Source organism: Poromitra crassiceps (genome assembly GCF_964638095.1).
Source record: "Poromitra crassiceps genome assembly, chromosome: 16".
NCBI lineage: Eukaryota > Metazoa > Chordata > Actinopteri > Beryciformes > Melamphaidae > Poromitra > Poromitra crassiceps.
Genome location: NC_139645.1, coordinates 21,218,013 through 21,232,360, shown reverse-complemented (window position 1 = coordinate 21,232,360; position 14,348 = coordinate 21,218,013). Strand labels below are relative to the sequence as shown.

Here is a 14,348-nt window from a genome sequence, read left to right as displayed (position 1 = left end):
GGAGTAAGTGAATACATGCATTCTGAGTATGGTATTTAAAATACAAAATGTGAGTCGCTGTATGTTTTCCATTACGGTTACTGTTTAAATTGGTGGTATTCTGAATACTACTTTCTTTAAAAATAGGGAATACTTTTGTTTGTTTTGCCCCCAAACAGACTTATTATTATGTTTGTGTTTTTGGGGCTGGAGAGTAACAGTCACAATGAGGTGGCCCTGAGACACTTGAAACTGTTCGGACTTAATTTGACAATGTCAAGGTATTTTTTAACGTCTTTTTACCCCCCTTCATATTTTTTTTATTTTTATTTTTTACATGTAATCTGTTAAAGCTATCAAAAAAAATTCTATGTCTGGGACTGGGAGCATAGTTTAAAAAGACATGTTCAGATAACATTTTGACATCTTTATCTTCAGATTGAGTTGGTGTTCTACTGAAGAGTAAATCCACTTTGCTATATTTTAAGGTTTGTGTCTGTGTTTTACTCTAAAACTTTTTTCTACAATAACTTGATGCTGTTTTCTGTGTTTAACTGATGCAGTGGAAATTAAAGAAAGCGTAAAGCAAAAGACTTTTGTTGTCTGGAGGATTAAATTTGTCTGTAAACAGTATCAGGGTGATTATTTTATTTCGGGCACTTGAATAAAATCTCATAAAACCTGCCACCGACTGTTGCTGGGCTAGCACTCATAGAATGTATTCATTAAAGCTGCACCAGCACTAGACAACTATAATCTCAAGAATGTACACAGAATGGTGAAAAACCACAACTTTGGTCAGCAGAAAAGTATTTCAGAATGCAACATGCCAAACCATGATGAGGACATGAAACATTTAATCATGACGAGTTCATTTGTATTAAAAAAAAAGACAGGACAGACATGACACTGCTTTCAAGTCGGACATTTACCTAGATTTACTAGAAAGATGAACATTTGAGCTTTTCCCCAACTGACGCTCATGGCATCAGCTTGACTGTACAGTACAGGACAGTACAGTACGAGTACAGTGGAGGAGAGTACAGTTTCTAGAAAGGGAATCTTTTAAGATTCTAGCAGGGGCATTGTTTTAATGTCACTTTGATTTTTCAGTTTTGCTCAGCATCTGAAGGCAAAACAAACGACTCAAAATAAATTAGTGAGATCCTAAAATTCAAAAGGAAAATGAGAGAGAGAGAGAGAGAGAGAGAGAGAGAGAGAGAGAGAGAGAGAGAGAGATAATAAAGGTTTAAACTGATGTACAGTAGTGCTGATTCTCTCTCACTGATGCCGTTCAGCCACCAGGGGGCAGCATCTGTCTGTCAAACTGCAGAGCACCGTATGATAATTTCTCTATAATAATAATAATAATGCACAGCTTTGTTCAATATAAGTGTGTGTGTGTGTGTGTGTGTGTGTGTGTGTGTGTGTGTGTGTGTGTGTTGAACACAGAAGTTTCCTTCATTGTTATTATTATTATGATTACTACTATTGTTGTTGTTGTTGTTGTTGTTGTTGTTGTTGTTGTTGTTGTTGTTGTTGTTGTTGTTGTTGTTGTTGTTATATGTATGACCAAAAGGCTACATATTGGATTAAATTTCATTTCATTCCATTAGCCTACTTTTAGTAACCTGACCCGCCAGATGGGGGCGGCATTGTTCCACAAATTCACAATCCCTCCTCCTTAGGTTGTGAAACAAATGTGAACCAACCTACATCCATCTAGCGTCAGGTTATAGCCTACTTTTAGGTCATTAAGCCACATTAGTAACTTGATTGTTTTTGGGTAATTTACCACATTATTATTTAATTCCAACTAGTCTATTTCAGTGTTTTCCTGGTTGTAGTAGGTTAAGTAGGATAAGAAGACTATTTATTTATTCATCAGTTTCATCTAAATGTAAAGCACATTGAGCTCAATCATTTCCATTTGGGCATCTTGTCACGTTTTTCTGACCAGAGAGTTAGCTTAGCTTTAACTTGTTATTTTCACCACAGTATCTCCTTGTGTCCCCCTGCTGCTTGAATTAACATTAAGTTACTGCTCCCCCACTCAAATGCCACAACGCTTCTCCATAGATAGCCAAAGTTACGCCCACTTTCGGGTTAGGCATTTGCACAAAGAGATTTCATCCGCCATTTAGGCTATTTTCCCATAGACATTTTGATGTTTGTAAAAACATAGTTTTACTTAGTCAAAGCAAACGATTCAGCTGTATTTAGAAACAGGAGAGACCATAACATTGCAGTCGGACCAAAACGTAAAAATATAGCGGATTATAATTTTTTTAGTTTTACTTTTTTAGTTTTGGTCTGAGCGAAATGTTCTAATGTCTCTCCTGAGCTGAATCGCTTGGTTTGACCAAGTAAAACTATGTTTATGAGCATTTTACGAAATATCTATGGGAAAATAAATTGCGGATGAAATCTCTTGGTGCGCAGGCCTAACCCGAAAGTGGGCGTGACCTTGGCTCTCTTTACAGGCGGAGCAAACTTGAAAGTTAAAGTATGAAAATGTGTCGCAGTTTTATTTCCATTCAGACAGCGCCATTCAGATCTGCATTTTGAGAGAGCAGAGCAGCAGGAGGGAGACGGCTGGAACATGGTGAGTGTTATTACAACATATAATGTCAAGTCTCTGACCGAGATCTTATCTTCAGCTGAAATACATTAAGAAATGTTTCTCAAAAGTAATGAACAGATTCCAGTGTCAGTAGGCCTAAGTAACACAGAGAGAAGCTGACGTGCGCCTGTAGCCTATAGGCCTACAAGAAGGCCGACATGACGCAGTTTATTATTATTATTTTATCCAGTTTTATTCTGGCGTCTTGGTCTGAGACTGGGAGATGCCCACCAGGAACCTTTTAGTTACAAAGAAATCCTGCATTCTGGTGTATTTTAGGGCAAGTGAAAAACAAACTGAGCCAACAGCTTAGTTGCAATTATGAACCTCAAATAAAACTACATGATGGAGACAACACAAGGACTAATGTTTAACCAATACTTATAAAGAATAGTCTAAGTGAATAAATATAACTAATGCACTTATAAAATAGAAAGTGATGTGTGGGCATCAGGTCAGTGGCTGCAGGGTGTTGAATGAAGTGTCCAGGTGTTAAACTACAGTAAAGTGTCTGAGATGTAAATGATTTATTAATGGACAAACTAATGACAGCTTCTCTCAGAGTCTCAGATCAAGACAGACATCAAACTGGATTAAATTAAACAGCTGAGTCATGTTGACCTTCTGTTAAATACAAGCTCACATCAACATCTCCACTGTTTGGTTCAGATCATTATATCACAATTATGAGAATTATGAGATAATAACACATTTCTCAATAAAAAAGGCAGATTCACAGATTAATACACACTGTTTTTAATTAGACATGTTTAAAGAAAATACTGGTGACACTAACTTACCAGGGTACTTCTGTGTGTGTGTGTGTGTGTGTGTGTGTGTGTGTGTGTGTGTGTGTGCGCGTGCGTGCGTGCGTGCGTGCGTGTGTGTGTGCGTGTGTGTGTGTGTCTACAGTGTTACTGAAGTCCAGAAGATGAGTGTGTGTGTGGAGGAAGAGGAGGGCGGGGCAGAGCCTCCAGCACTCAGCTGTCTGTCTGTGAGAGATCTTCATCCAGACTCCAGTAATGAACATGAACATGGAGCCTCAGACACAAAGTAAGACTGCTTACACTGTAAGCCTGCAGTACCTGATACAACCTGATTACATGACAACATACCATAGCCTGCAGTACCTAATACAACATGATTACATGACAACATACCATAGCCTGCAGTACCTGATACAACCTGATTACATGACAACATACCATAGCCTGCAGTACCTGATACAACCTGATTACATGACAACACACCATAGCCTGCAGTACCTGATACAACCTGATTACATGACAACATGTGAATTTATGAAGATGCTCAAAGTAATTGCAGCCGAACACAATGATGCAAACTATAGATCTGTTTCTGTGTTTTATCCAAAGTACTTTGAACAAATCATTTTTGAAAATATTAGTTTCTAGAAAGGGAAACTTTAAAGATTCTAGCAGGGGCATTGGTTCAACTTCTCCAAACAAACGAGTGTGAATACTTTTAAAATTCAAAGGAAAATTAATTAAACAAGGATGACATTAAAGTGTGTAAATCAGATTGTGTGTGTGTGTGTGTGTGTGTGTGTGTGTGTGTGTGTGTGTGTGTGTGTGTGTGTGTGCGTGCGTGCGTGCGTGCGTGCGTGCGTGCCTGCGTGCGTGCCTGCGTGCGTGTGTGTGTGTGTGTGTGTGTGTGTGTGGTCTATAGCTAACTTCACCTTTTCATAGAGCGTTCAGAAAGTTTATGTCCAGGGATGTCCAGGTACATTGAAGATAACCATCCAGAAAGTGTATGTTCAGGGAAGTCCATGCAGGTACATTGAAGATAAGCATTCAGAAAGTCTATGTCCAGGGATGTCCAGGTACATTGAAGATAAGTGTTCAGAAAGTGTATGTCCAGGGATGTCCAGGTACATTGAAGATAAGCGTTCAGAAAGTCTATGTCCAGGGATGTCCAGGTACATTGAAGATAAGCATTCAGAAAGTCTATGTCCAGGTACATTGAAGATAAGCATTCAGAAAGTCTATGTCCAGGGATGTCCAGGTACATTGAAGATAAGCATTCAGAAAGTCTATGTCCAGGTTTATTGAAGATAAGCATTCAGAAAGTCTATGTCCAGGTACATTGAAGATAAGCATTCAGAAAGTCTATGTCCAGGGATGTCCAGGTACATTGAAGATAAGCATTCAGAAAGTCTATGTCCAGGGATGTCCAGGTACATTGAAGATAAGTGTTCAGAAAGTGTATGTCCAGGGATGTCCAGGTACATTGAAGATAAGCATTCAGAAAGTGTATGTCCAGGGATGTCCACGTACATTGAAGATAAGCATTCAGAAAGTCTATGTCCAGGGATGTCCAGGTACATTGAAGATAAGCATTCAGAAAGTCTATGTCCAGGGATGTCCAGGTACATTGAAGATAAGCGTTCAGAAAGTCTATGTCCAGGGCTGTCCAGGTACATTGAAGATAAGCAGGTTTTTCTGAACCATTTTCAGAGAATAGTGCTTTGTCATCCAATCATCAACATTGTCAAAATCACATAAATGTGCAAATGTTCAAAATTTATTGATACTGCATCACAGCATTCAGTTTTCTAAAAAATAAAATTCTATGTCATGAGGTCTTCAGTTGGTGTTTTGTGGAAACATTTCTTATTCTGATAGAATTGGGCTTTATGGTATATTTACAGTACATTTACATGTATCCAAAGTGAATTGAAGCATTGGAACAACAAAGCCTCACTTGTTGTTTTCTACATGTCTCCTCATACAGTATCTATCTCGTAGATGTGCATAAAAACTGACAATGTGCAACACTGCATGAATTGTCGTCTTTACTATAACGAATGATGATATGTATCAAACATTGTGTTTGCAGAGGTCAGCACCAGAGTCAGAGAGCAGAGTCTCCAGTACCCAGCTGTCTGTCTATGAAGACTGACTGGTCTAAAGATGAACCTCTACACTTCAGTAATGAACCTGGACCTTCAGACACAAGGTAAGGAGATTGTTATACTGTAAGCCTACCTGATGGAATATCATCAACTGAGAATTAAGACAGCAGCTGTGTGATGAGTTTCCACACTTCCCCTTAACTTATTGCCGCGGGAATTTAGGTCAGTATGTTTTGATTTATTGTATTGTGATCTACAACACACAGGTTTGAAGTATTATTTACAATTCTAGCCTGGATGCAAACTATCTTATTTTGAAAGAAAGAAGCACCTTCATCACATTTTGACTGAGAGGGTTCTATCTGCTCAATGATCTATCTGCTCATTCAGGGATACTCAACTTGCTTTGCCCGAGGGCCACTTTCATGAAATGATAGAAGGCCAGGGGCCAGTTAATAAACAATCAATATACATTTTTCTGTAGCAGATTGTAGGTTTTTGGGGTGTCAGCCAGAGTTTAGTCTGATAATGTTGTGCACACCGGATAGTTAGTTAGGTTAAGTTAGTTAGGTTAAGTAGGCTACATACATAAGTGCCTGGGTAGCGAGCAGACGGCAGTATTTGACAATTTGGCAGCTAAATCATAGATTATTGAAAGATATTCCATATTCCAGACTGAAATGCTATAACAGAAGTGGAGTATTGGCCAGAATGACATGAACATTTGGACACTTATTCAGTGGGTATCTTGCATGTTGCGTTCAGGTGCAAAACAGGGCCGCACCTGGCATCTGGCCCGCGGGCCGCAAGTTGAGTATCACTGCCCTAGCTCATTGATCTATCTGCTCAGTGATCTATCTGCTCATTGAGGTTGGAGGGATTTAAAAGGTGATCAATAGTTGAAAATAAAGTTATGGGGTTGTTTCTGCTGTCACTAATAATCCTGGTAAAATATGCTGCCTCTCACAGTGTAAAGCCCCCCACAGGTGATCTGTGGTAAAACAGCTGTGCTGTTGTTTTCTATGGGGAGAGCGCTGCCTCTCAACTATATGCAGCAGCGCTCCCTTTGGTGTCACACACCACTCAAATGTTCCACTTTGTGCTGAGGTCAAAGTTCAACTTGTTTAAACTTTGACCTACTTACTGCTGAACTTTCACTGCTCTACCTCACAGTGAGAGGAGAGAAGATCACTTATCATGTGAAGGCAGCTTTAGGTTTTATTATATAAATTAATAGATTTACTAAGGATCTCATGGTGGGTTGTTACTTTGCTGAGCCTCCATATAGAGAGCCGCAGGGATGACGTATTTTTGTAGGCAGAATGCGGAAGTCCCGAACTTCCTGGTTCTTCACTGTTTCTGTCTATGGGATTTTTGAATGGGTTTTTGCCGCGATGCTTCAAATACGGTCTCTGGGCAACGCAAGATTAATCAAACGCGAACCAGAGTTCCGTCGGATAATCTTCACACATGAGGACCACTTTCATGAGTTTTGTAGAGTAAATGCGAGCCCTAGAAGTAAAATGCTCGAGCTAAGCTAATCCAGAACTACACACTGTCGCATGGGCTTCCACGTCACGTCAGCACTCAACCTGGACTGTTGTTGATGTGTGCACTGATTACCCCGGGCTGAACAGGCTGAACCAGGTGAGGGAAAGAGAATTTCCGTGTTCGTCCTTTGAAGTGGTGACGTTATTGACGTATATATATCCCCATCGACTCAAAAGTGTAGTCTCATTTAGCCGTTTGCTAGCTAGCCGTCCTTTTAACGGCACGTAAAAGCTTCAAAACTCATAAAAGTGGTCCCCGTGTGTAAAGATGATATTACTAAACACTAGGGGTGTCACAATATATCGTCCCACGAAATTTCGCGATAGTAAAACGTCACGATATGTATCGTTGAGATGAAATCTCATATCGTGATTTTTTTTTTTTTTTTTTTTTTTTTTTTTTTTTTTTTTCTCCAAAAATAGACAAAGAAACGTCTTTGTTTGTTGAAGTTCAATGTGTGGAAAGTAGTTCAGTTGAACAAGTCTCTGAAGAGACACATGAGAATTTATACAGGAGTTTGAGTTTCTGGCAAAACTGTTTACTTGACAGGAAAAACTGAAGATGCATAAAAAATAGACTAAGAAAAGTCTTGTTGTTTGAGTTTGAAGAAAAACTGAAGATGCATAATGAGTATTTATACTGCTGAGAAACCTTTTAGTTCAAAATAAATCTAAGTGACGGTGTAACTCATTCTATTTCAAGATAAGCCTTATCTCCAATCTCATGTTTTTTCTAGTTGTTATTGTAATAACAATTTCCCACAACAGCATGTTTTGTATTTGTGCATTTCAAATAAAATACTACTTTTCCAGTCATATATTGTCATTATTCAAGTTTAAAAAAATATTGTTAAAATCGTATCGTATCGTATCGTTATCGTGAACCCAGTATCGTGATACGTATCGTATCGTGAACTGAGTGTATCGTGACACCCCTACTAAACACTGGTTCGCGTTTGATTAAGCCAGCGTTGCCCAGAGAGATTATTAGAAGCATCGCGCCAAAAATCCATTCAAAACTCCCATAGGCGAAAACTGTGAAGAACCAGGGCTGTTAGCATCGATGATTTCCGGCTCTCTATTCCCTCCGCTCTACGACATCCCCTCTTCAGTTTTTATAATACTTCAATTCACAGTGAATTAAATTATTGGAACAAGGCCTCACTTATTGTTTTCTACATTTCTCCTCATATCTGCTTTGTAGATGTGCAGAAAAACTGACAATCAGCAACACTGCATGAATTATTCTCTGTCTTTACTAGAGTTAATGACATGTATTAAACATTTGTGTTTTCAGGGGTCAGCACCACAGGCAGAGAGCAGAGTCTCCAGTACCCAGCTGTCTGTCTATGAAGAGTGACTGGTCTAAAGACAGTCCTCTAAACTTCAGCAATGAACCTGGACCTTCAGACACAAGGTAAGAGGACTGTTATACTGTGAGCCTGCCTGATGGAATGTCATTAACTGAGCATTAAGACCAGCTGTGTGATGAGTTTCCACACTTCCCCTTAACTTATTGCCACAGGAATTCAGGTCAGTATGTTTTTGATGTATTGTATTGTGAAGTATTATTTACAATATATAATAAAATAAAATATTTTGCTTTAAAACTCACTTTAAATACTAGTAATTCATTGAACGTATTGTTGTTGTATATTAAAATATATATAGAAAATATTAATGTATTAATTGTTATCCAGTGAAATGAGTGATTCAACAGGGGGTTGAACACTTTTTCAAGGCACTGTATGTATGTTACATTGTCATTAGGGGCTCAGCCCCTAAAGCTCTGATCCTAGAATCGTCCTGCTCTCTAATAAAGCAAAACAAGTCTTTAAAAATAATATATACAAAATACAGAGACTGGAAGGCTGTCTCTCTTGGTGTCTCTTTTGGACGTAGACGTACATTGTAAAAAAAAACTATGTTTCCAGCTGCAGATAACATGTACACAACATGCAGACTTGGATAGGAATATAACTAGTGGTCCTCCTTATCAAAATGGCTTGTTATGAAAAACTCCAGATGTGCAGAAACACTGACAATGTGCAACATTGCAGGGATTGTTGTCTGTCTTCACTAGAGTTAATGACATGTATCAAACATTGTGTTTCCAGAGGTCAGCACAACAGGCAGAGAGCAGAGTCTCCAGTACCCAGCTGTCTGTCTATGAAGAGTGACTGGTCTAAAGACAGTCCTCTAAACTTCAGTAATGAACCTGGACCTTCACACACAAGGTAAGAGCACTGTAAGCCAGTAAGGTAAGGGTAAAGTCACAATGATTGTCGCACACCTGAGTGTGCGAAATTTGTTCTCCGCATTTGACCCATCCCCTGGGGGAGCGGTGAGCAGCAGCAGCGCTGCGCTCCGGAATCATATGGTGATCTAACCCCCCAATTCCAACCCTTTGATGCTGAGTGCCAAGCAGGGAGGCAATGGGTCCCATTTTTATAGTCTTTGGTATGACTCGGCCGGGGATCGAACTCCCAACCTCCCAGTCTCAGGGCGGACACTCAAACCACAAGGCCACTGAGCTGGTGATACTCAACTGGCGTGGCCCGCGGGCGCCCCCTGTGTGGCCCGCGATGGAATTGCAAAAAAAAAAACATGCAAGATACCTGCTGAATAAGTGTCCAAATGTTCATGTAATTCTGGCCAATACTCACACTTCTGTTATAGCATTTCAGTCTGGAATATGGAATATCTTTCAATAATCCATGATTTAGTTGCTAAATTGTCAAATACCGCCGTCTGCTCGCTACCCAGGCACTTATGTATGTACTTAACCTAAGTAACTATCCGGTGTGCACAACATTGTCAGACTAAACTCCGTCTGACACCTACAATCCGCTAGAGTAAAATGTATATTGATTGTCCAGGGCTGTCCAGGTACATTGAAGATAAGCAGGTTTTTCTGAACCATTTTCAGAGAATAGTGCTTTGTCATCCAATCATCAACATTGTCAAAATCACATAAATGTGCAAATGTTCCAAATTTATTGATACTGCATCACAGCATTCAGTTTTCTGAAATGTTTTTCAATGTCATGAGGTCTTCAGTTGGTGTTCTGTGGAAACATTTCTTATTCTGATAGAATTGGGCTTTATGGTATATTTACAGTACATTTACATGTATCCAAAGTGAATTGAAGCATTGGAACAACAAAGCCTCACTTGTTGTTTTCTACATGTCTCCTCATATCTGCTTTGTAGATGTGCAGAAAAACTGACAATGTGCAACATTGTATGAATTGTCGTCTTTACTATAACTAATAATGATATGTATCAAACATTGGCCCCTATCGTTGCATCGGCGCAGTTTCTAGGCCGAGCGGCAGGCGCAGATCAAAGCAGTGGGCGTGGAAAGGCGCACTTGATATCGTCGTGCTGGCGCTAGATGCAGCCCAAAGCATTACAACCACGCCTTTTAGGCGTAAAATTATGCACCGTCATGCTCATTGGATAAGTGCAATAAACGAATCGCACGCTTGCCTTTTTAGCTCCAATTCCAGTGATCCCGCAAAACCAGACGAAAGCCAAACGCTCTGCCCCCCCCCGTCCCTTCATCCAGCCTGTCTGTCTGCATTATAGGCTATTATTCCATATTATTATGCTTCTCAAACCAATCTAACTGCAGTTTCAATACTGCAAGCATGTAAATACGCTACACTATAGCAAGATCAAAGTGAAAATAATGTTCTATGCATCAGCTAGAAAAATATAGCCTATTAGATTGGTGAAAGTTTGTCCAGAAAGATATCATTTTCTCTCGCCTGCTGCAGGAAGGATGATGCACATAAATATACCCTACATTATGTCAAGTCATTGCATAAATGTGTTTTTATTGTAAAACTAAATGTGAAATAGGGCCAAGTTATTGGACGGACATCACAGTATAGCAGATGCCATTAGAAGCGCGTTCCGAAGCGCGTTCCGCTGTTACTTCTCTAAATCACGTTAACTCGACAAGGGGTATATATATGCCCAGGAGGACATATATGTTTCACATAGGGTGGTGTTTTCATTTCGAGGTTTTATTTGGTCCAATATTGAAATGTTGACAATGGCAGGCTGTGTTACCATTACACATTAATTTAGAACTACCTTTTATATCTATTTTGGCTCATTTGGTGGCTATTTAGTAGCGAAATGAAGAAACACAATGCATGCTGGGAACTCAGAGAGAGAGAGAGAGAAGGGTGACAGAGAAGAAGCAGTGAAGGCAAAGAATAGGCCTGCTTTTGAAAAGCGCAAAGCGCTAAATGTAGGCCAGCTCCCAAGATATGACTAGGCTGGTATTTAGCGCCGACACGCCCACTTTGGGACTGCGCCACGCCCATTCGGCCTAAAGCGCATTTGGCAGCCTAAAGCCTATTGCTATCTTGCCGAAACAGGCGCAAGGCACGTTTTTTTGCGGTTAAGGCCCGTAATAGCGCCGATGGCCTGTGGGAGAATAGAGCCCATTGTGTTCACAGAGGTCAGCACCACAGGCAGAGAGCAGAGTCTCCAGTACCCAGCTGTCTGTCTATGAAGACTGACTGGTCTAAAGACAAACCTCTAAACTTCAGTAATGAACCTGGACCTTCAGACACAAGGTAAGAGGACTGTTATACTGTAAGCCTACCTGATGGAATATCATTAACTGAGCATTAAGACAGCAGCTGTGTGATGAGTTTCCACAGTTCCCCTTAACTTATTGCTAAAGGAATTTAGGTCAGTATGTTTTTGATTTATTGTATTGTGATCTACAACACACGGGTTTGAAGTATTATTTACAATACTAGCCTGGATGCCAAGTATCTTATTTTGAAAGAAAGAAGCACCTTCGTCGATTTTTTTTTATTTTTTTTTATTTTTTTTATTATCTATAACACATTGACTGCCAGACGTTTTTTTTTGCTGTAGATAGCTTCTGCCAAGCCGTTTTTTGAGGATTATGGCTCATTTTATAAGAGCCGAGGATTCGTTTCAGCTTGGAGTTTGTGAACATACAATATCTCAAAAGTACTAATAGAATGTGTACTTTCTCTGTCTAAAAGAGTTAGTTTGTAGAGTTAGTAGTTATGTAAGCATTAGCAGTTGAATACAGCATGGTTTTAGCGTGAAAAAGAATATTCAGAGATAAACGGCTTTTTGTGAAATTGGATGGAACTGTCACTTTAACCATTCATTTTTGGCTCTCTCTCTCTCTCTCTCCCTCCCCCTCTCGCTCTCTCTCTCTCTCTCCCTCCCTCTCGCTCTCCCTCCCTCTCTCTCTCTCTCTCTCTCTCTCTCTCTCTCTCTCCCTCCCTCTCGAGTTGCTTCAACTCCGCCCTCCGTGGGCGGACAAGCTTGTCACCAGTCAGTGCTTTGCTGCTCTCCTGTGCCTGTCTGCACAGCCGCTGTTTGAGGAAGTCGGGATGGACTCACTCGTTTGGAGTTTTGGTTGAGAGAAGCTTTTGCGATTCTGGTCATATTTATGCTGCGTGTTTCAAAGTGTGTTCGTCCACCTGTAATCTATCACCCGATCATAGTAGATCGGCTGAATCTATTATGTAAATTTGCAATCCCGCATCGCCAGCAATCAGCGCGAAAAGGAGAATGGCTGGGCTGAGAATGGCTTGACAAGTTAAAAAAATGCTTTCCTTCCTCTAGCAAGGAGAGCACTGTTGCCACTTAGTGGGTCGGTGGAATGGGTTGTAAACGTTCGGTGGCTCCAATAATTATATAAGAGATGTAAAAGGCTTAGATGCACAACCCACCGTCAAAAAAAAAAAATCGATGCCAAAAACGTGTAAACACGTTGTTGGCAGGGAACAGCTGGATTCTGAAAACGTGTTCATACGTTGTTGGCAGTGAATGAGTTAAGAAAGAACATGAGGTATAACATACATGGACCATCATACCCCACATCCCACATCCCCCACAAAGAACATCAAGACACAACAAAACAAAACAAGAAAACTGCATAAAATACACAATAATCCATGAACAAACAAAACCACTGGACAAACAACACAAACAAAAACAATGCATTCAGCTCCTATCCTAATAAGCCTAATGACACTGGGGTAAAAAGTTCTTAAAGTCAAACTCTTCATGTGATTGCCATATTTTGGAGATGTCTAAGAATCTGCCTTTGCTCTTGTAGTAAATATTATCCAACGTATGGTAGCTTGAAAGTTCATTCCACCAGTGAACTACAGCTGGGGGATTGGATGCTTTCCAATTTAAAGCTATGCATTTCCTAGCTGCCAACAGGGCAAGATCTATGTATTTGCTTTCATATGTATCCCAACTATCAGACCTACAAGTTCCCAAAAGACATAAGCGAGGTGAAAGGGGAATAGATACATGTAAACAATGTGATATTATCTTGGTTACAGATTTCCAAAATAAACAAAGTGAATCACATGACCAAAACATATGAAAAAAAAATTCCTTTTTGTTTTTTACAACGCCAGCAAAGAAATGACATCTCATTGTTCATTTTGTTGAGTTTTTCTGGAGTATAATACACCCTATGTACCATCTTAAATAAAGCTAACTTATGTCTTAGGTTGTAGGAACATTTATGAACTTTCGTACAAATATACAACCAATCCTCCTGCTGTATTTCAATATGGAGATCTTGTTCCCACTTCTGTCTTACATTGTCTGTATTTACCGTTAGACTTCCAATAAGAGCGTTGTAGATCCTTGATATAACTTTTTTCTTATTCTTTTCCTTATTATTTAATATAACATCAATTTCTGATGGTTTGGGTTCTTGGAGAGAACCCTGCTCTGTATTTACTACATTTCTTATTTGAAAAAATCGAAATAAATGGGAAGAAGGAACTCCATATTTATGTTGGATTTGAGAGAATGAAAGGAAAGTCCCATTTTCAAACAGATGAAGAATTTCCCTTATACCTTTATCAAACCAAGGTTGGAACGTATCATCTTTACAACACAAGAGGCTTGGATTTTTCCAGAGTGGAGAAAAGGGAGAAAGAGGATTGGTGTAACCTAACAACTTATGGGACACTTTCCAAATACGTAAACTATTTAATATAACAGGATTCTTAGTGATTTTGGCCACATCTCTGAAATCAATGTATGGTAGGTGTTCCAAATTGTATGGACAAATATTTAAGGATTCTATTCTTTTCCATGAACATGTAGTGTTTACAAACCACTGTTTTATCTGAGTAAGTTGAGCTGACAAAAAATAATAATAAAAATTGGGAAACTTCAAGCCACCAGTTTCATATGGTAAATACAACACTGAGATCCGAACTCTTGGAGATTTACTGTTCCAAATAAAGGAAGACAACAGACTCTGTACCTTTTTAAAGAA

The 14,348-nt window shown here is 39.6% G+C and overlaps 1 protein-coding gene across 1 annotated transcript in view; it reads left to right on the top strand.

Annotated features, from left to right (window-relative positions):
• The first annotated feature begins 2,481 nt into the window (after positions 1 to 2,481).
• Positions 2,482 to 14,348, top strand: part of LOC310791310 (protein NLRC3-like) — a 135,100-nt gene continuing 123,233 nt past the window's right edge. Inside the window, exons 1-3 of the mRNA XM_083653001.1 lie at positions 2,482 to 2,584; positions 3,515 to 3,655; positions 5,462 to 5,581. Coding sequence (XP_083509127.1) covers positions 3,534 to 3,655; positions 5,462 to 5,581 — 242 coding nt within the window. The 5' untranslated portion in view covers positions 2,482 to 2,584; positions 3,515 to 3,533. The remainder of the gene's footprint in view (positions 2,585 to 3,514; positions 3,656 to 5,461; positions 5,582 to 14,348) is intronic.